This window comes from Aethalodelphis obliquidens, unplaced genomic scaffold (assembly GCF_003676395.1).
Source record: "Aethalodelphis obliquidens isolate GAN/ISIS:26980383/991018 unplaced genomic scaffold, ASM367639v1 scaffold25, whole genome shotgun sequence".
Classification (NCBI taxonomy): domain Eukaryota; kingdom Metazoa; phylum Chordata; class Mammalia; order Artiodactyla; family Delphinidae; genus Aethalodelphis; species Aethalodelphis obliquidens.
The window spans coordinates 10,694,492-10,717,382 of NW_020837969.1; the positions used below are offsets into that span (position 1 = coordinate 10,694,492).

General features: G+C 49.1%; 1 protein-coding gene across 1 annotated transcript in view; it reads right to left on the reverse strand.

The window, feature by feature from the left end:
- Positions 1–22,891, reverse strand: part of DLGAP2 (DLG associated protein 2) — a 96,162-nt gene that overhangs the window by 48,100 nt on the left and 25,171 nt on the right. Inside the window, exons 3-4 of the mRNA XM_027122562.1 lie at positions 5,865–6,012; positions 717–936 (exon numbers count right to left, since the gene is read on the reverse strand). Coding sequence (XP_026978363.1) covers positions 717–936; positions 5,865–6,012 — 368 coding nt within the window. The remainder of the gene's footprint in view (positions 1–716; positions 937–5,864; positions 6,013–22,891) is intronic.

The following is a 22,891-nucleotide window of genomic DNA, read 5'->3' on the forward strand; positions in this document are numbered from 1 at the left end:
GTCCCGGTTCCCCCTACCCCACACGACCGCAGGTCCAGATCTCACGCTCTTCGCATCACTGCTTGTGCCTGGGCTGCTCGGCTCGGCCTTTCTATACGGCTCGGCGACTCTGATGCTGACTGTTTTAGGGGTGTCCCAGGCCATGCTTATTCACTGTGTTGTATAAATAACCATAGTGCAGTGATATTTAGTTTAGGTGGTAAATTTTCAAAGGGGTGGACGTGGTTTTCCCTAAGAACTGAAGGAAACTGACCTTGAACCTGCACAGCCCCCAGACGAGTGAATTTACATTAACAATCAATTTGCTCTGCGGCACTGAATCGTGGTTATGGATTTCCTCACCAGGCCACAGAGACTCAGGCTGGACCCGCGCCGAAGGACCCTAGGAGTCATCGCACGTCAGCTGAGGCTTTCCTGCAATCTGTTAATCTTTGGTATTTGAAACACAATCACCATCCAAATTTTCCTATATAAAACTTTATGAAGACTCTCCTTGAGTATTGTAAAGTGCCCTGACAAGCAACAGATTTCATCCTAAGAAAAAGAAAGGTTATCTATGAAAGAAATGTTTCGACACACCATTGCAAACAGGAGCATGTCACAAGCGTAACTGGGAAGTGTCCAAACATTTGCAGGGTGACTTACACCCACTCCTCGCAGGACAGAGGTAGCACATGCCTGTACGTGTCCCCGGAAGGTCAGAGGGTGTGCCTTACCTGCCGAGGGTCTAGCAGTTGAGCTGACGTCAGAGGGAATCACCATGGGGATACGTTCATCGTCTTGGGAGTAACCAGCTTGAATGGCTCGGAGGTAACTGTGACTCCGCGTGCGGAAGCCTCCCGGGAGGTCCAGGGCGTCCATGGCCTGAGACTCCACTTCACTGAAGACGGATTCACACACCGACTCGAGCTGCCCATTGACGTCCGCTTCGCTCATCTGCAACGACCGACAGCCCGGGTGACGGCGAGACCCAGCCAAGGTCATCACGGCCACGTCGCAGAAGAAAAGAGAGCACAGGTCACCCCCACCTTCACTTACCGTCTTCCATTTTCAGCATAATTAATGTGAAATCAGCACTGGGAATCGTTACGCTTGGGAAACAGCTTATTGTGTTATTTCTTACAAAACACTAAGGAAAACCGCCAACTCCCAAGATGTCCTTGAAAGCCTGTGGACCCCGAGGCAGAACTTTAAAGCATGGCTGGTAGTTACTACCAGCGCAAGAGAGACGGGGAGCTTAAGAGTTTCGCACGCTGTTCACACGTTAGTCTTCCCTCTTTCTCCGTTTCCAGGTGATGCCTTCGCGTCCTGGACTGTTTACAGCTCAGACAACCCCAGGCGTGGAGGCCGTACCCGCGAGACTCATGGAAACGGCTCAAGCTATCTCACGCTGCTTCCTCTCAGCGTCCTGGAAACTAGCGCCCAGCTCGGCAATGCGCTCACATCCTTGTCCCAGGAGAGCAGCACAGGCCCGTGTCCGGGATGGTGCCGCTGGGTACACACAGCACGGGTATCACCTAGACTCCGGCGATGCCGTTTCCTTCAGTCTGGGATGGTAGTGCCTGCGCTTTGTTTGATGGTTCCGCAGGTAAAGTCATTATTTTCAAGCCTGAGATTTAATTTCCAGGTAGAGAGTCACCCTGGGAACCTAAACGTTCCAACTGTATTTCAGAAAGAAATGATCAGGCTTTGGCTAATGGAGGGGTCGTAGGAGGTGTGCACGCAGGGGCCCGACCGTCGGTGAGCTGAGGGCCTCTGTGTGTGCAGCTGATGGCGGGACATGCCTTCTGAGGTTTCTAGGTGGTAACACTTCGTGTGTTTCCCAGGAGCCAAGTCTAGAGGTTTTAAATGGAAACCCAACAAAGTGACATAGAACACTAAGGAAAGGTTAAAGAGCACGGGGTGGGGGAGGGATGGGAATTTTAAGAACGAAAAGCCCCAGTTGGGCAGGTGACGTGCAGCTGCTCCCAGGTCCAGGGTTCGTGGGCAGAGGCGGGGGTGGGCCTGGGTGGCTGGTCTTTGCCCCGTGGTTGGAGGGGACTTGGATGGACGGCCCCGCCCTCACTGCTCCTGTATTTAGGGCCCACCCCCCGGGGGGCACCGTACATGTTAACACGGAAGCGTGTGTGGGGATGCTTGCGGTGACCCTGACACGGGAGGGCTGAGGCTCTGGGGGGTGTGGGAAGGTGTGAGTGGAATCAGGGCTCAGGCAGAGGCCACAGACGGGGCTCGTGGAGGGGCCTGGAAACCTGGGCTGGTCTCCCTGCGCAGGCAGACTCTGCCCTCCGACCCCCTCTGCTCCCCAGCACCCAGTCACTCCTCCCAGCCGCGTCCTTACAGCTGCCACGACCTGGTCACTGTCTCAGCCCAGCACGTCCATTAGTCATTCATTCCACTGCTTGAAATGTCACCCACAATTTCCTGAACACCCCCGGTTATGTTGACAGGTAAATAAAAAAGTATTGTTTTAAACACCAAATTAATCCTTTTCCTCTAATTGTTCACAGAGTAAAAGCAGGTAAAAGCATCAGATTTCCCCTTCAATAGGGAAGACACCTCTGCCCACCTCTAACTGCAGACTTGGGTATGTGTCCTGGCTTCTACCTGAGATGCTCTACCTGAATCCCCTGCTTCTACCTGAGATGCTTTACCTGAATCCCCTGCTTCTACCTGAGATGCTCTACCTGACTCCCCTGCTTCTACCTGAGATTATTCAGGAGCTAGAATAATGGCTCCTTTCCTTTCACTGGACAAATCCCAATGAGAACAGCCCATGGAGGAAGGCGCTGAGGGGGATTTAAAGGTGGGACTGCTGGCCCGAAGCCCAGGGTAAGAAAGAGCATCTTCAGGTTGTTCAGTCAGAAAAGACCAGAGAAAAATTAATGGGCGACTGCATCACCCGAATGGTCTGAGGGTGTCTGACGTCGGAAAGAGACACACAAATTCAGGGCAAAGACAAATGACGACACCCCACCACGATCGCCTTGGGTGCCTAGTGAGGGAAATGCATCTGAAACACTCGCACTGGTCTGAAATATGACATTTTCTGGAGTACAACTTCCTTTCAATCTAAGTTTTCCCTTATGTGGAATTACATCAAAAAGGCTCAGATTGTGTTATGTCATTTACGTCAAAGATCCACATTAGACAACCTGAAGAAGCCAGAAACAGTCATGCTGCCAGCGTCCATCAGCTCCAGGACGCAGGATTTCGGTGGATCCCTCCCTTTCTGCAAACCCGCCTGCGCCCAGGAGCTTCTCCATCGGGAAGAGACACTATCAACCTTGCACGTGCATTCCACAAACGAGTGATGGACATTTCCGTGAGGACCATTCGGCCACTGCTTCCAGCTACAAAACTGATCAGTGAGGTTCTAGAAATGAAGGGGACTTTTTTTTCACCCAAACAAGTAGTTGAGAAGGATCTCAAACTGGTCTAGACAGGAACTGAAATGACCTGTTCTCTGAGAGCTGATTCGTTCACTAGCTTGAGGGAGATTTGGAAAAGTGGGTGTTTTGCTTGGCAACTCAAACCACAGCTCGGGCCCGCTGGAAATGTCCCAGGAGGACGTTAAGCCAGTGTGGTAAATAACCAGCGTGGGCTGAAGCAACCAATTTCTTTTGTGAACTATAAACGCAGAAAAGCACTTAAAGTGCTTCTGGAGAATGTGGGCACCGAGAAACCAAAGAAGAGAAAATTGGGAAGATGGTGAGAAAGGTGACTGTCCCGTTGGTAGCAGAGAGGTCGACATACAGCTGGGGGCGGGCTCCTCGGGCGTCAGGATGGATGACAATTCCAGAGCAAGCATGACAGTGAGGGTATGGGGGCCCTGGGACTGTGCGCACAGCTGCTAGGGGTGAAAAATGGGGCAGCCGCTGTGACAAACCATATAGAGTTTCCTCAGAAGGTTGAAACTAGAACTCCTGTCTGATGCAGCAATGCCACTCTTGGGTATACATGCACAAGAACTGAAAGTAGGGACGTGAACAGACACTTGTACACCCGTGTTACTCACAGTAGCCAAGAGGGGGAAGCAACCCAAGTGTCTGTTGATGGACAAACACGATGTGGTCCATTCACACAATGGAACATAATTCAACCTTAAAAAGGAAGCAAATTCTGAAACAGGCTACCGTATGGATGGACCTGGGGGAAAGTGAAATCAACTAGACACAGAAGGACACATACTGTATGATTCACTCATGGGTCCCTGGAGGACTCAGATCCACAGAGACAGAAAGTAGACGGTGGGGCAGGGGCTGGGGGAGGGGAAAGGGGAGTCAGCGTTCAGTGGGGACAGTGTCAGTTTGGGAAGATGAGAAAGTTCTGCAGATGATGGTGGTGTTTGCCCAACAATGTGAATGTACTTAATGCCACTGAACTGGACACTGAAGAGCGGTTAAGATGGTAAATTTTATGTTATGTATATTTTACCATAATTTTTTTTAAAAAAGGATGCACGACAGAGAGAAGCTACCATCACACGGAAACAGCTTTTCAAAGATGAGAAAAAGATAAGAGACGACGGCAGGACCTGACACGGAGGAAGACAAACGTCCTTCCTTCAGTGAGTGAGGATGCAGGGGGCCCCCTGCCCCCGTGCGGGTCTCGTGACATCCCCCTGCCCCGGCACCCGTCCTGATGTGCAACGAAGCATCCGCCGCAGCCCGGAGCCTCCCGGGTTCCTGGGAAAAGGGAGCATCGGCAGAATTATCCGAATGGCGGATGAGCAGAAACAAAGTAAACGCAGACTGTCTAGGGACCGTGACCTAGGAGATTCGGCCAGGCGGAGCCTCAGCACAGATGCCGCCCCAGGGGCAACAGGAGCAGCTCAGAGCCTCACTCACGCCCTCGGCCTCAGGACCTTTTTTTTTTTTTTTTTTTGGCGGTATGCGGGCCTCTCACTGCTGTGGCCTCTCCCGTTGCAGAGCACGGGCTCCGGACGCGCAGGCTCAGCGGCCATGGCTCACGGGCCCAGCCGCTCCGCGGCATGTGGGATCCTCCCGGACCGGGGCACGAACCCGTGTCCCCTGCATCGGCAGGCGGACTCTCAACCACTGCGCCACCAGGGAAGCCCCTCGGGACCGATTTGTCTTCCTGCCCAGGGAGTGGGCGTAGCTGTCCCGTCCCCAGAGCTTGCCCGCTCCCATGACAATGGCCACATTGTGAATCCCAGGGCGAGACTGAAAATATTCCATCGCACTAGCCATACGTTGGGTCATAGGCACACTGAGAAGCAGGCAGCGGCGTGTACGAAGCGGCGACTAGGATGTGAGGGGTGAGGAGGGCCGGGTCCAGTGGGGAAGAGGGAGAAGGTCTGTAGGGACGCGGCGAGGCCCCCCGGCAGGTCCTCCTCTTCCATCTGGGGCCTCCGTCTCGCTCAAGCAGTAAGAAGCCAAGGGGAAGGTTTGGACACACCTGCCACCTGGCATCTTCAAAGCATAAGGGAGGGTGTGACCTTGCCGGCTTTCCTGGAGCTGAGAGGGTGTCTGTCCCCAGAAACACCAGCAAACTTGGGCAGCTGGCGCTGGGAGACCCTGTGTGTCCCCTCGGGGTGGGACCCAGACCCTCCACATGGGGGGCGTGACACAGGGAAGGAGGCTCAGCACGGAGGCTCAGCACGGAGGGGACGGAGGGGACGGAGGCCAAGACGGCCAGCTAGTCAGCCACCCCGGCTCAGAGCAGGTGGGAGAAAGAATGACAGAGCCATAAATGCAGCCCCTGCCCCCCGCAATTAACCTTATAATGTTCCCGGGGGCGCAACCAGGCCAGGACGACTCCAGGCTGGAATGTGCGTCTGCTCGCGGCTCGCGGCCCTGGCAGGGGCCGACTCAGGGCGGGGTGGGAGGGCGGAGGGACCCCACCTGGCTGACGCAGCTGGCCTGGCTGAGGGTGCTGACGGCCCGCATGTAGCTCTGGTTCCGGGAGCGGAATTTCGGGGAGCTGTAGTTGGCAGAGGGGTCCAGGCTGTGGCCGGCAGGCCCGTCACTGGCAGCTTGCAGGTAGCTCTGGCTACAGGAAAGACACGGAGAGAAGAGAAGAGGCTTCCGTGAGCATCGCCGCAGGGCCTGTGCGAGCATCGCCCGGAGGCTGTTACCAAACTTCGTCCTGCGGTGGACACACCTTTGCCGCACGTAAACATGCCCAACAGACACTCGCACAGACGCGATTTCCTCAAAAGCAACAGGGGAGCCTATTTGCAAAGTTGCTTTGAAACCTGACTTTTCATGATCAGGTAGTGACATTAGGATCGCTCCACATAGAATAAAAAAGGGCTGAAAGCACAGGTAACTCACACACCATAAGAGCGAATTGGGGTCAAAAAACCATGAGAGTCTCATAAAAATCATGGTACACGCTCAGAAAAATAAAAGAAAAAAAATCAAAGGCTTGCCTTCAGTTTTAACGTATGAGAAGTTGTGCAGATCACGCAATACAGGCAGAGAGCAGACTGTGAAATCACATCCGTACTTTGTTACCATGATGATCATTTTCTCTCAAACAGCTTTAAAAATCTATTTCCTCTGGTATCCCTTCTCGTTATTTTGCAAAATGTCAGAAGTACGGGGAAACCTTGAGGGTGTCTGGCATGTAGAAGGTGCAGCTTAGCTTACGTTTCTGACTAACCGAACTCCTTTCAGGTTTTGGTGACAGACTTTCCACAATATAGTAGGAATTTCTCTTATTTGACCCCAACCTGGAATAATGTGGACACAGATAATGAGTTTATTCTTCTTTCATATTGCAGATCACAATGGGAACATGAAATAGGATCAGTGCCCAGGCCTGTGTATAAAAATGTGTATAAATATCAGGTTGTTAATTCTGACTCTGTATTCGACTGAAGAATGTTCCCTTGTTTTTCAAAGTAAATTCTTGATGTAAATTGTTTTCTCTGTGCCTTACTTCTTTAGAAATGGGGCAGAAGAGAAAAAAAATGGGCTCAATGAAAAGTTCTGATTAAGCAAAGCCCATTTCTTATAAAGTCATTACTTTGGGTAAAATTAATAATATGTATTTTTAGATATTAATAGAATACAATTTATATCATAACTTATAATAATAATAATTTTTGTTTTAAAACCAGGTGTATAACATATTCCAGCTCCTACCTTCCTTCTCTCTACTCAAAACAAAAAAACAAAGGAAAAAAAAAGAAAAGAAAGGAAAGGGAATGGGAGAGAAGTGAGTGTGGAGCCAGCGCTGACCTTGGCTCGTAAAGGGTGCAAGCCCCGCCCACGTCCTCGTCAGCCCCGCTGCTCCGGACCGGGGTCTGCACCAGCACGGCCGCGGGTCCCTTTGCGCCTCCGTGGGCCCGCAGCTGGAAGCAGGCAGGTGTGAGACCACCCACAGCGCCCACGGCCGCCACGTGGGGAGCAGGCTAGCTTGGACGTGACCTCGTCAGCCTCCCCTGCACTGTGTTTAGTCCAAGGTCACCTGCAGGGGCCTAAGCATCGCGGCCTCGGTGGTGTGTGTGGAGGTGTGCTGCCCGGACCCTCAGGCTCTCGGCCTCCTGTTTGTGTTTGCAAAAATGAAACCTTTCTGGGTTCCCCTCTCCTTCTGTTTCCTTTAATCGCTGACCTTACACTACGATTTCTACCTGTTAGCACTTTAGCTTCCTTCCTTCCGATAGAAGAGCTTTCCCTGCTGATTAACACCGCTCTTCACCGTTTCAACATTCTCAAATTGAAGTTCTGAGAATCTTTAAGAGAAGGGCTGTGTCTTCTTGATCTCTGTATCCAGATTTCCAGCCCACAGCCTGGCGCCGTGAGCCGGGGGCTGACTCGGAACTACAGCAAATGCCCCTTTGGTGGTGGCTGGGTGGGACCCACACACGACTCCATGTATTTGTGATTCTACGTTTCAAATACATTTTAAAAACCTCCCAACCATCTCCCTATTCCAACACAGGGTAGCCCCTTAGAGAAGAGCTTCCGCTATAGAAAGCTAATCAGGTTGTTTTCTTTTCCAGACTCACAACAGTTAACGTTTGCTATACACTGTTATGCTGGATCCCTGCAAGCTTCTGACCCGGTACCAACCCATTCAGCGCTCGCGGGAACCCCACACAGTAGGGCCTCATTGTGCAAACAGGCAGACCGAGGCGCACCTTGCCCAGGTGCCCCCGGGGCGAACGCAGCGCTACACTCCGGGGCCGGGCAGCCTGGCTCCGAAACTCACGCGTTTAGCCCCAAGATGGCGGCTGCTGGGTCACAGGAGCAGACGGCCCAGGAGGTCTGGTCCTCTATCACCAAATGTTTTACACAGTCAAAAATAAACCCAACTGTGCCTCATTAGGGTTCATAGCACGTTCAACATTTTAATAGCTTGGCATCTTCTAATACTGCCCAGGAAGGCCAGCGAGCCTCAGGAATCCCAGACCCCAGATACAGCAGGAGCTGAGATGGGGAGGAGAGTCGACGGTGGAGGGGCAGGGCTGCCGGGACCCACTGGAACCGGGGCCGGGACCCCAGGACCTGTCCCTCTCCCTCAATTCCTGACGACGGAGTTCTGCTCTTCAGAAATCCGTCTTCGGGAGTTGATACCACTTTGAAGCTCCCTTAAAGCCCCTCAGTTATTCCCTCCTACTTCGACATCCCAGTTGTCAGGCGTGGAAATACATCTTCATGTATAGACTTTCCGGTGGCTCAGAAATTCTTAAGAGGAAACCATAGAACGTTTTCTAAACTAACATGAAACATTTTTTTCCAGTTTTTTTCCCTTTCAAATGATGCCCACGTTAGACAGTCATATGGGCGTAAGTGAGATTGGAAACCTATTTTGGAAAGCTGTAAGGGTGAAAAGGAGTCGTATAAAAGCGGTTTCCTAGTTTTCTACTTCTTCCTTTCCCTCTGCAAACTGTGTCAGAGTGGTTTGCTGGATCACAGGCTCACAAACCTCTTCTGTGACTCCGGATCACCGTAAAAACAAATTCACGTAACAAAATACATGCCAGGCCTCTGTATTCAGCTATTCAGATCCACGTGGATATGCTTGAATATTTAGACAAAATAAACAATTCTCTTTTTGTCACCTTAGAAAATCAGTAAAGACTCTAAGTAGGTTGTATGAAGGAGAAATAAAAGAAAACAATTTTTTTCAAACTAAATGTGTTTATTCTAGATACAGAGGGCAACTTTACATCTTTATAAATGGAATCTGACTGGAATGGCGTGCATATATGACCACTGTCTTCACTGCATTACATGGAGAATGGAACATTCTAAACATCATTACAGATAGGGGTGTAAGAAAGTGTGTGTGTGTGTGTGTGTGTGTGTGTGTGATATACATGTGTGTGTGCTACTCCTCCTACAAAATGGAAATTATTCTAATGTCTTTCAGCACACATGTCACATAAGCTTGCAATTAAGTGATTTCAGAAAATTTTTTTTCCAGATTATTTCCATATTTAGACTAAAAGGGTCCTTTAAGCTTTAATTGCAGTCGCAGGAGATGAAGGTGTGCTTGTGCCCTAATTACACCATGCTGGGCTGGGGTGTCTGTTGGTGACAACGCAAGTGCTCAGACCCTAAAAGTGACACTGGAGGACCTGGCACTCGGGGCCTGGGGACAGCTGAGACCTTCCCGCCTCTATGGAGGCTTCTGAAACGGGTCAGGAAACAGGCTCAGAATCAGGTTCCTTCACCTGACTTGAAGGCTGGCGGGGCTCACGGAGGAATGGCTCACGTCACGTGGCTGGAAACGCATCCGGAGAGGAGGTGGCTGACGTCCGGGGTTCATTTGCAGCCCGGAGTCCGTGAACTTCCTATACTCTGCGGAGGCTGCCCTCGCGTCCTGCACTTTCCCCTCGTGCCTCGCTCGACCGTTTGCACCTGCCGCTCTGATTCTGCTCCTCTGTTCCTCACATGTATTATTATACTGGCCAGCACCCCCTGCGGGGTAAGGCCTTTGTACCTTCCCACTAAATTCTGCAGATTTCCTCGAGCGGGTGCTAGGAAAAGCGTCAGGCACGGAAGACGGCAAAGATGGAGGAATAACTGCCGGATAAAAATGCAGGGCACCCAGTTGAGTTCGAAGTTCAGAGGAACAGCAAGTACCTCTTAATATCAGTATGTTCCAAACGTGTCTCAAATGGGACATCCCTATACTAAAAAAATGCACTGTTGACCTGAAACTCAAATTTCACTGTTTGTCTTTCTTACATCTGGCAGTGCTACAACGGAGGTGTGCTCAGGGTCGTGGTGTCGGGGACGCAGACGGGAGCGTAGGTGTTCCTAATGCACCATGTCTGGGAGTTTGGTAGAAACGTCTTAGGACACACCTGGGGGAGCTGACGGGGGGGGGGGGGCTGCTCAGATGGGGCCCTCATTTTTCCGGGTCAGATTTTGTCCGAACGAAACATTTCAACCGTTTGATTTTTTTGAAAAGAACAAACCTAGGTGAAGTCATCAAAAGAACATCATTTTTTCTAAAATAGAAATCAAGGAATAGAAAAATAAATACCACTACATCGTGATAAATTGAGACAAATTGATACACGTGAAATGCGCAGATCTCATATTCAGGACTCAAGGAACGCTGACAGTTTCCTTTCTGTAACCCTCACCCACACGCTCATCGGCATTCTGGGTTGTCACTGTTCTCAAGCTGAACCATTGTACTGAAAGTGAAGTGGTGTCTCGTTAAAGTTTACTCCTCATTTCCTGGATGACTAATGATGTGATGGTTGGTTATTTGTACATCTCCTTTTGTGAAGTGACTTTTCAACTTTTGACCCCCATTTTTAATGGGGTTATTTGTCTTTATAGCTTTGTTTTGTGGGAGTTCTTTATGCATTCTGTATTCAAGTCCTTTGTCAGATACGCATTTTAAACGTTTTCCTTCACTTTGTGGTTTGCCTTGTCCCCTTCTTATTGGAGTCTCTTGGTGAGCAGAAGTTTTAAATTGTGATGGTTAGACTCACTCTTCTGTCACATCGATATATTCTGTCTTTTTGAGTTTTCCTTATCCTGAGAGATTTCACCTCCCGCGGGACAACTGGAAATGCCTGGAGATATTCTGCTGTCACAACTTGGGGGGCAGGGTGCTGGGCAGAGGCAGAGATGCGACCAAAACTCTATCGTGCACAGATAGTCGTCAACTGAAAAGAGTCGTCTGGCCCCAAATATCACTACTGCTGAGGTTGAGAAACCGTGGTCTATTCTGACACCAACAGCTCTCTGTCTTAAGGGCAGATGGTCTCCAACCCACAACAGCATCATCCGTATTCTTCTCAAGTGAGTGCACGTTGGGCATTCATCAAAACAGACTATATTATAAAACAAACCTTAACAAATTTGAAAGAACAGAAATCATACAAAGTATGTTCTTGGACCAAAATAAATTAAACTAGAAATCAATAACAGAAAGATTTCTGGAAAATGCCCAAATATTTGAAAGTTAGGTCTGCAGTGACTCAATTTCGATATGAAAACAGGTTCTGAAAAGCGACCTGTTTGGTCCATCTGATTAGACTATTTGATGTCCATGTGATGAGTATTTGTTCATCTTTATTAGCAAGGATTGAAAGATGAGCAGATTATCAAGACTCCTACATCTTTTGGTCAGACTATGTATTTTGGCAGAGTATGTGAAGAAGAGACTCAGCTTCTAAATGGAGGAACTCTACCTTTTCTCTGTCATGCTGAAAAGCTGATATATAATACTATGTAGGTAATATTCCTCCCCTTAACTATGCCTTCCTTGGCTTTGTATATGCTGAAAGAGATAATATCTTTTGAGGAACTTTGGCATGGATTTGGTTTCGGTTGTTTTAAGGATTAATCAATGAAATGCCTTTATCAACTTTGCAAACTTTTTTTTAATATATGAATAAAACAGACCCAGGAGCTGGATCTCCTGCTATACTCACATGCCTGCTATCTATCAACTAAAGCTATCATTACTGTCTTGGACAAAGTGGCAAAAGATAAAATAAAATCTTTATGTGAATTAGTCAGTAGGGTCTGACACACGCTAACAATGTTGCTGACTAGCATAGCACCTCAGTACAATAAATTTCAATCAGTCGACCATAAAGTGAGTGTTTCAACTAGAAAAAACAAAGACAAAACAAAACAACATCAGTCTTCTGAATTGGTTCAAAGAGGAAGTCTCAATGGAAATTTAAACCTGTCCTGTCCAGATAAGCAAGGGGAGGGAGAAAAGCTAGAATGAACCATGTTGGATTAGATTACAGTCAGAGACATCGGTATGAATTCATGTTCGGCTTGATACAGACGCAGATGGGTAGACTAAGTAAATAATTATAGATATAAGCGTGTATACCAGCTCTGCCTGCTAAGGAAACCAGCAGTGAGCACATCCAGTGCCCAGATCTTGGTTTCTAAACACCATTCTCCTGAAAGGCAACAGGGATCCTTGAAGAGACAGCTGGTTCCCGGGCTGGAAAAAATCAGAGAGGGCGAGTTGTCTAACTTTGTTCTTCTTTGTCAAGATTGTTTTGGCTCTTCCAAGGTCCTTTGCATTTTCACACACATTTTAGAACCTTCCTGTCCGTTTCTCTAAAAAGTGAGGCTGCTTTGAATGGCATCGGCTTTGACTGAGGTTGCACTGATGATACCTCAATCTGAGGAGAATTAACATCTTAGCAACGTTGCAGTTTCCATCACAATTTCTCTCTCCATTTGTGTTGGTCTAATTACATGTATACATGCTACACGTGCACATCTCATACATATACAGTGAATTCACGGATAAATGTCTCACACAGATATCTAGCACATACATAACACACTCCAGAGTGTACGGCTGCTTTCTGTAGCAGAGTTAGGTCTCCGGAGCTCCTACCTGGGGCATTTTATTTTTACATTATGTGGTGGTGGTCTTTGTCATCTGTTTGGCTCACAGACGTCTCAGTCCTTTTGTTGTTGTTTTTTAGAGAATTCGCCACTGTGACAGGCAGAGGTGGGCTCCTCTTGCAGGACTACACACGTTAACTAGTTCCTTTCTCAGACTCCCCTGGAGCCGGGGGAAGGGCACATGACCTACGCTCCTCTGATGAGATGCATTCCCCCAGACCTGGGTGAAAGCCAGGATCATGAAGCAGAGTCCACGCTAACGGTGGTATCTCGTTTACAAGGTCATGTGGCTGGGGTTCAGCCCGGGGGTGTCAAACCGAGAGGTGTCTGCACAATGGGGCTGGCAGGCACTGGCTTCACTGTGGCAGTTCCCAGTGAGGCTCTTTCCCTGCTGGAGATCCTCCCTTATTTTCTCATACATGTCCTTTCTGCTTATTTAAAGAGCCCGCTGTTGCGTTTATGACCCTCTAAGCCCTCTGTGTGATGATGAAACTGTGTTTCATGGATGCCGAGTATTCCAAGTGGCAGCTGAAGCCACACGTGGATTTTTACAGAGAACAGCGTCCCCCAGGGTCCCTCTGGCTCCACTGAAAGGCTCCTCGGGTCCATTTTATTGAAAACACTGTTGATCCCAAGACCCTCTAAGGCACATATCACAAAACTGGCCTTACTACCCTTATTTGTATTAGAAATTGCTGAGTGTAACCAGAATAGAAGGTATCCACTTAAACCTTTGACATTCAGCATTTCTGACGTTTATTCTTTGAAATTCAATTTGCTAGCATCTTTCACTACAATTTATTTTTCCAAAGAGACACAAAATAGAGGTCAATATTAGTGAACTGTGTACGCAGAGTCCGTATAAACAGAGAGGAACCCAGAGGCCTGCAGACCAACATCATCAGTAAGGACCACAGCAGAACAACCTCTCTTAGGAGATGTTTTTCGGTGTCAAAATGCTCTCCCCAAATATGTTTACCCAGCAAAATGAGTCATTCATCTAACACACATTTACTGGGCGCCAAGGACAGAAACAAGATGATTGAATACTCGCCCTTGTTCTCAAGGAGCTTGCTGGGTGGCACATAAATTTTAATAGAATTCGATTTTCCAAAGGGTATATTTAAAGAGACCCAATGTCTTTCGAAAAATCCTCTTCTTCTCCATTCAAATTGCCTTATAGTTCAACTTATGAAATGTATTTTAAGGAAAAGGTGGCACTATTGCTCAAAGGATTATGAACTAGATTCCACTGTAAGGAAAGCAGAGAGATTAAAAAATCAGAAAGAACGACGAGTATTAAGGAAAAGCTCCAATTCTTTATCTTCCATGTTACGACACGCTAGCAGCACCAATGGATGGAAACGTATCAAGGTTCCTGAAAAACTCTGCTCTTGTGACAAAATGATGTGCCTGTAAGCCTTCAGAGATGAAAGCATAAATGGATATAAATAAGAAAATTAAAAAGGTAAAATGAGGGATACATTTTATACAAACATATTTATATTTATACATACAGCACAATATGGTATAGAATACATTGAAATTTATATTATTAAGAAGATGAGGTTCAGCCAGTTTAAAAACAGTCTGGGAGCACAATAGCCAGCACATGGAGGCAACCTAAGTGTCCATCGACAGACGAATGGATAAAGAAGATGTGGCACATATATACAATGGAATATTACGCAGCCATGAAAAGGAACGAAATTGAGTTATTTGTAGTGAGGTGGATGGACCTAGAGTCTGTCATACAGAGTGAAGTAAGTCAGAAAGAGAAAAACAAATACCGTATGCTAACACATATATATGGAATCTAAAAAAAAAAAAAGTTCTGAAGAACCTAGGGGCAGGACAGGAATAAAGACGCAGACGTAGAGAATGGACTTGAGGACATGGGGAGGGGGAAGGGTAAGCTGGGATGAAGTGAGAGAGTGGCATGGACATATATACACTACCTAATGTAAAATAGCTAGCTAGTGGGAAGCAGCGCATAGCACAGGGAGATCAGCTCGGTGCTCTGTGACCACCTAGAGGGATGGGATAGGGAGGGAGGGAGGCAGACGCAAGAGGAAGGAGATATGGGGATATATGTTTATGTGTAACTGATTCACTTTGTTATAAAGCTGAACTAACACACCATTGTAAAGCAATTATACTCCAATAAAGAGGTTAAAAAACAGAAAACAAACAAAAAAAACAGTCTGGAAGCTCCTCAAAAGGATACACCTGATGTTCCCAAATGACCCTGCAGCTCCACCCCCAGGTAGGAGAGAATGAAGATAAGCGTCCATATAAAAACCTGTGCAAGAATGTTCACAGCAGAATTATTCCTAAGAGCCCCAAAGTGGACACAACTTAAATGTTCATCAAGGGACGGATGGATAAATAAACGGTGACGTAGCCACGTGACGGAATATCATTCAGCCAGAAAAAGAGAGGAAGAACTGACACCCACCACAAAGTGAGGAACCTTAGAAACATGCTGAGGGAAGGAAGCTGGACACACAGGGCACGTACTGTAGGATTCCACGTCCATGAAACATCCAGAACTGGCAAACCCGCGGAGACACAGAGCACATTGGTGGCTGTGGCTGGGGAGGGATCTGGGGAGTGCCTGCCGGTGGGTGCGGGGCTCCTTCCGTGTGAAGACACGTCCTGACGTTGATCACAAGGACCTCTGTGAATACACTACACGCCACTGAACTGTATACGCCAAGTGGGTGAATGGCATGATCTATAAACTGTATCTTAGTAAAGCTGTTAGGAATCAGACGAGAAAAGGACAATATTTCGTTTTCTGTCAATTGAAGTGAAATGTACGTTCACGTGGATGATTTGGGAGGAATTTTCCAAAGGAAGCTGAGGCCCCACCCACCAGTTCACGGTGTGTTCACGGGCCCTGGGCATCACCGAGAGGGGAGGGGAGGCCCCAAGGCCGCACAGGTGACCACAAAACAGTTTCATTGTGCTCACCGCCTTTGAGGCTGTCTACGATTCTCTGGGGAAGGGACGACAACCCACTTACTTCATGAAGGCAAGGGGATCCTTCCTGAGAGGGGACCCAGGCCCCAAAGGTCCCAGAGCAGGTGCTACAGATTCTGCACAGAGATCGCTACCTCCAAAGCCTGCACGTGTTACTTTAGTATGATACATATATTTTAAAACATTTGCAACGCATTATTACAACTGTGTGATAAAATAATATTTCAGAAGAATACAAAACCGTGCAACGGTTTCTCTCCAGAGCAGAGAGCTGCCAGCTTTGGTTCTGGCGCCGTCACTGACCCAGGGCCTCAGAGCCAGCACAGGGCCTCGTGCTTTGTTTCCTCCCTTAGATGAGAGAACTTTAAGTCACGGGGCTGGGGGTGGTTGCTGAAATGGAGCAGAGCGCAAGGTCTCAGATTGCTAAGTGGAAAAATCCTTCCCTGAAGCGGCATCTTAGGCAAACAAGGATGCGGAAAGTACAGGCTGGTCTCACTAGACGGTCCGATTGGTGCAATCAGGAGAAATTCTTGCCACCATCCGCTTTCTGAGCTGTGAACAAAAAGACCTCAGGAGAATATGGAAATGGCCTTCCTTCTCCGGGTTGTGATAAACCTTCTACTCTGAAAGGACCTGCACGTCACCATCCACGTGACCGGAGACAAACGCAAAAGGAGGGCTTTCAGCTTCACCTTAACGTGCGCCCCCCAACCAACCCCTGCAAAGAGGGAGGGGCTGCGGGCCGAGAAGAGCAGAAGTTTGCAGCCAGGGGACCTGGGTCCGGGGTCTGAATTTCCCTCTATCCACCCTCGCAGTGTGAGGCTGAGTGCGTCGCTAACGTGCTTGACCCAGACTTTCTCCCTGTGACAACGACCAGCCCAGCCCCACGCACTTCAGGGTCGTGTACGCGGTTCAGTGACTCAGGCCGCGGCAAAGGTTCAGAGAAGCTCGCTGCCGAGCCATGACCTCAATCCCACTTCTCTTACCAGGGCTTCAGAGACAGAGGCGACCACAGTATGTACCTCGTCACACCACGAGCCCCGTACAGAGCGTCAGACTTCCCTCCGGCAGTGCCGGGCAAGGGCTCCGCTCAGCGACTATTCTCGAGACCATCGCAGGGGAACCTTCCTCTGGCCTGAGATCCTTTCACTGCTATTTACATCCACACCTTCTTCTATGTTTGAGATGGTTTTTTAAGCAAGTACAGAGCTTTTTTCTTTATTAAAATTTCTGACGGTTGCCAGTTTATATTAAAGGCTAGTGTCAGGGCAGCAGGAAAACATCCATTTAATAGTCTCACAAGTGCTAACCTGTATCACAATCCCCTGGGGGCTTGCCAATAATGCAGATTCCTAGGTCACGTTCCCAAGATGGATTTAAGGGGGGGGGGTCAGCCCCAAATCCAAATTTTAATGAACATTCTAGGTGATTCTATGTCAGGTGGTCTACGGACCAGCCCGCACTTTGAGAAACGCAGGTCTACTTGGATAGAAGAAGAGGGGACCCCACTGAGGGACCTTTTGGAGAATCTAGATGTTTATTTCATCCACAAACAATAATAAACACACTCTTGAAAAGTCTTTCTGCTGGTGCTGGGAGACGAGGTTTGTATCGGCGTGACGGGCAACCACCGAGCACTTAGAGCTGGGCCCCCAGGGCACAGTTCACTCAGCCCTGCTTCCTGGAGAGAAAGCCTGAACCCACACAGATGCTGACCACCTCCGGTCAGAGTCCAGAGCGTCTGGTCACCGGTGTGGTCGTTGTTTAAACATCTCGGGCACCCCTGTGCCAACTTTGCTCTGAGCGCTGAGAGTGGTGACGTGTGACTGTGGAATCCCTGACACAGGGCAGGTGGGGATGCAGAAATGGGGCCCCGAGGTCCTTGTAGGGCGGGGAGGCAGGGTCGGGAACTCTTCTCTCGGAGGAGACTCGAGTGTAATCATTGCCCTGGAGCTCATCAAACATTAAACGGTCACGTATTGACTGGTGTATCCTGCCCGGAGAACAACGAGGGAACGTGCAGCCTGGCTTAGAAGCATCCTAACCCTTTCCCAGGCCTGGTCCCTTAGACAGATAATCACCAAGACAGGACGTATTGACTGTTCAGCCCTGAGCTGGGCTCGGTGCCCCATCCGATGGCGGGGAAAAAGGACACCAGATCAGTGACGTGACGCTCATACTGATGTCATCGCCCGGCCCAACGGTTTTACCAATGGCCAGGACATTAGGGGTGTGGGTCAGACAGACCTGCGCCTTCAGGAAAGGCACTCTCGGGGCCCGTCCGAGGTGGCGTGCGGTCCAGTGACCAGCTTTCCGAGTCCCTGCTACGTAAACAATCAGAAGAAGCCGACCAAATGGGACAAAACGAGCACTGCTGGTCGGGCTAACCAACCTGTATGGCTTATAGGTAATGGCGGTCCCGTAGGGAGTTAATTCCATTAACAGGCTAACTGCTACACTGGATGAATACCTGACCATTGATTAACTTGTTACCTACGTATTTAACTACTATACCTCTTGGGTGCCACCGCGCTGGGCACAGACGCGAAACACAGAACTCGCCTGCATGTGCACGGAGCTCACGCTCTCGGGGGGAAGAGACTGCACACAGACGATGATAATCGACGCTAACTGAATACCTTTGGATCGTGGTGATCAAAGAAAAGTTAGAGTCCACATTCAATGACTCCAACGTACAGTTGGCAAAAGGAAGCAAGAAAATGGCAGTGTGGAAGAAAATGGAAAACCCAGAGAATTTGTGAGTGATGGGTGAAATCAGCCAGCTGTGCAAACAGCTGGCCGCCCCGGGAAGCACTGCTACGGGTCCAGCACCCGTATCGTAATCGTTTCTGGATTATCCAGCACAGTTACTGCGAGGACGGTGACTTTCTCAGAAATTCTGCTGTCTCACACCCAGAATCTGACTGTTTCTTGCTGTGGCTTTTTCTGCCCTCCTGTGGCCTCCATCACCTGAATCAGGAAGGCTGGTTACTGCAGCATGACCGGTCTCCCTGCCTCTGTCCTTGCAGCTTCTCCAGGCCAACTTCCACCCTGGAGCCAGCGTTCCTGCTGACAAAGAACTTCTCCTTGACAGGCTTCAGCTGGGCCCCTCCGAGTCCCGGCCTCCTGACTCTGCCCCCAAAGAGCCCAATTTTAGGGAGAATCCTGCCAAGTCGGAGTAGCCAGCATCCCTCACCCGATATCTGCTCACTCCCGGTTCCAATGGGGTTCCCTGTGCCCCACTCTCCTCCAGGTGAGGTCTGATCACCTGCCCGCCTGCAGCAAGAATCCTGTAAGGTGGGTTTGGCCAGAATCCCTGAGCCCTGATGTTTCCTCTTGGAGACTTTCCGTCCGCGACCCCACCCTGCTCCCGGGCTGGAACCCCTGCTTGTCCTTGTGTGTTCACAGTTGAGCCTGGTCCCTCTACCCCTGTAGCACCCATCGCAGTGGTGGCCACACCCACCGTGATGGCTCTGTACAAAGTTGGCCTCACCCTTCTAATCAGGGTCATGGGTGACTTTTCTCCTTAAGGCTGTTAAGACATGAATTAGATGACTTCACCTGTCTGCCCCAAAGTAACGCGGCAATGGATTTATGATCATGTGGGTGGTGGGGCCCCGCTAACCTGCCCTCCCACCCAACCCATCGCCTCTCACCTCTCTGACGACGTTTCCCCTCCTGGCGGCTTATTCCAGCCTCACCGGACCCTGCTTCTCCCGTGACTCTGCAGCACGCCCCGCTCCCCACCAGGAACTCAGACATCCTCTCAGAGGTCCTCATGCCAACACCTGCGCCTGGCTGTCACCTTCCCGGGAAGCCCACCCTGACCAGGCCACTTCAGCTGCAACCCTCTCCCCAAGCCACCCACATGACCACACTCGCAGGCCTACCAGACCCCCAGACTCGGATCATTGTTCCCTGTGGCACTTCCCGCCTCTAATACGCGAGGCCCTTCGCTCCTTTATTACTGATTAGTTATCACGTGAATGGCGTGTCTTCCTCTGTCGCACACTAAGAACCACGAGGCCTGGGATTTCTGTTTGTTTTGTTCATTGTGTTTCTAAAGCACCTGAGTGGTGCCTGACACCTCACAGGAGCTCGGTCAGTATCTGCTCGACGGCAAATGAACAGATGCCCTGAACTGGACTGGGCAGTGCCAGCCTGCATGGGCCGTGGCCATCCCTCCCTGGCTCGGGAGGATCTGGATGCAGCAAACACACAGCAAAGCAGGAGTGAGTCTGCAGGGTTGCTGCCTGGACCTCTGCGGATGCAGGCCTCAGGGTGTCTCCAGCCCTGGACACTTTGGTTTTATCAGTCAGCACATGCCCCACTTTGCTTGAGCCTTTCACCTTCAGAGCTAAAGATCCTGGATCAGGCATGACCTCCAAGCAGTGATGTGTAAACGGATGGCGGAATTGCTGAAGAAAGACCCGATTTCAGTGACGTTTACCAGCCACAGCATATCATTAACTACAAACAACGTTTTGCCATAACTTTGAACCTACAAAAAGTTCCAAGAATATTGCAGAATGTTTCCATACACCCTTCCCCCACCTCTCCTTAATGTTCACATCTTACATAATTGTAGTATAGTCAGAAACACCAGGAAATTGGAACTTATTAGAATTTGACCAGCTTTCCCACAAGTGATCTGTTCATGGTCCAGGATCCATCCCAGGCTGCATTTGGTTGTCCCGGCTCCTGAATCTCCTCCAACCTGTGACGACTCGCCTGTCCGCCCTTGTCTGTCATGACGGACGCTCTGGAAGAGTGTTCATCACTTATTATGTAACTGTCCCCTCACCTGGGGTGTGGACTTTTTCCATCATCAGGCGGAGGTGATGCATTTCTGGTGAGAACCCCTCAGAAGCTTGCTCTGTGCATCGTATCCAGGGCGTATGATGTCTTTGCATCTCAGAGGGTTGATGTCAACCCTAATTACCTGGTTAAGTGGGGGAGGGTCCTTCTGGTTCTCCACTGTGACATTTCTACTGTTCCCTTGATAACTAATACATGTCTTGTAGGCAGATATCTTGAGGCCAAGCAGACATGAGCCTTCGCTCGCCCATCGGTCACTCTTGCTGCGTCAGTTAACGTGGCGGTGCCGGCCCAGGCGTGCTTTTCTTTCCCCTAATCCTCCTATGTTAAAAATTCTACTGCAAGAAAGCACTGTCCTGCTTCCCCATCATTTATGTATTCAGTGCTTTGCAAATATTAGTATGGACTCACGGGCGCTTCTTTTGTGGATGACAATCCAATACCTTTATTATTTCTTCTGTGGCTCAAACTGTCCTAGTTTTGGCCACTGGGGCTCCTTCAGTTCAGTCTGTGTCTTTCTGACATGTCCCCACCGTGCCCACCCCTCCACCAGGCCCAGAAGGTGGAGAGAGCGGGCAGTCGGCAGGCAGGCAGCACCGGGTCTGGGAGGTCTGGTCTCTTACCTGGTCACCAGGACTGCGGGGGCCACTCCTCTCCGCCACTGTAGACTCAGTGTGTCCAGGCTGGACTCAGCACCTTCCCGATGTCTGCTTCTCCTGCCAGCCTCCCGCTCTCACTGACTCACACCCCCAGCCCCGCCCGAGTCGCAGCCTTGGGGGTGCGCCTGTGCCTGCTCCCGTGTCCGGCTCTGTCCCTAACATGTGGACCTCCCAACGCATTTTCTCCACCCCGACTGCCATCACTAAGGCAGCCCCTGACAAGTCATCTGGATTTCCTGATAGACACCTAATTGCGTCCGCCCAGACAGACCGATCTCTCTAGAATAGAAACCTGCCAGCCTCCTTGAAATCTTCAGTGGCTCTGTATGACCTTCAGGAACCATTTTTAAAGAGAACTATTAGCCTCACAAAGGAGCTGCATGGGACACAAAGTTACAGTAAAAATCATCTCTAATAACCACACATAATTGGCCCCAGCTAAAACTTCCTTATAAGCAATTCCATCCATCAAATATTAAGCACCTACTCTGTGTCAGGATAACGAAGACGTGTTCTGTGCTCTCAGGAGACTTAGAGGGAAGTCTGGTAACGGAGACCACATCGAATAAATAAACTCCACGTCAGCTGGTGTGCGCAGAGGACGGGCTATGTAGGGAGAACACATTCTGTTCTACCCTGCAATTGCCACCTTTGTTCCAGTATTTTCCCTATTAGCACCTGAGATTAAATACCACGGAGGCAGTTAAATACGTATTTCCATTTTTCTCACTCCATTATATTTTCTGACTCTTGATTTTATAGGTTAAATATTTGATTACCTACCACTGTATAAAATAAGAGGTACACGCTACTTAAGAAGAAAGAGTTCTTTGACTATTGCAACGTTTAATGACAAATGCTGAATTTAATAACTATTTGATACTCACTGTACAAACGTAAGAATCAATGGTAGAATCTACTACCCTGTCGTGATAGGAGATAATCACTAAATGTACCTCCATTTGAAATAAAAATAAGATTGTAACTGTACCACAAAGAGTTCATAAATGGGGTCCCAGTCAGCTAGCAATGTTTGTTGAACATTCACTGGATGACAATTACAGGGATAATAAAAAGAAATGAGCATACACTGTCATTCAATTTAATCAAGAAGTAGAGAAAAACACAGAAGATAAAAAAGAAGAATTATGACATCAACTGTGCAGGAAAATGACAGATGGAAAACTCTCAGTATGGGAACTCTGCAACAGTTGAAAGTCACCCGATATCGGGAGGGGGCCCGATGCTGAGAGGGGCATCCGTGCTGGGAAAGCCCTTGACTGTCTGGACCAGGGGTATGTTGGAGGCTCCTTTTCCAAGTACTCCTTGTGGTGTTGGACTTAGAAGTGATTTTAGAGAGACTCCAGGTAAGTAACCCTCAAATGCTCATCCCTTTCACTCCATCAAGGAAGAGGTTCCCTGGTGGCAACACCAAGCCACAACTACTCCCAATGACACGCATCTCTCCACCAGCATCTCTTACTGTAAGTCTCATGTAACATGAGCCTTGGAGACACAAAATGTGGGAATACTACTGGGAATAAATTTCATTTTATGGCTTTAAAATCCACATAAAATTATAATTCCACTTGCAGCTGAAAAGTC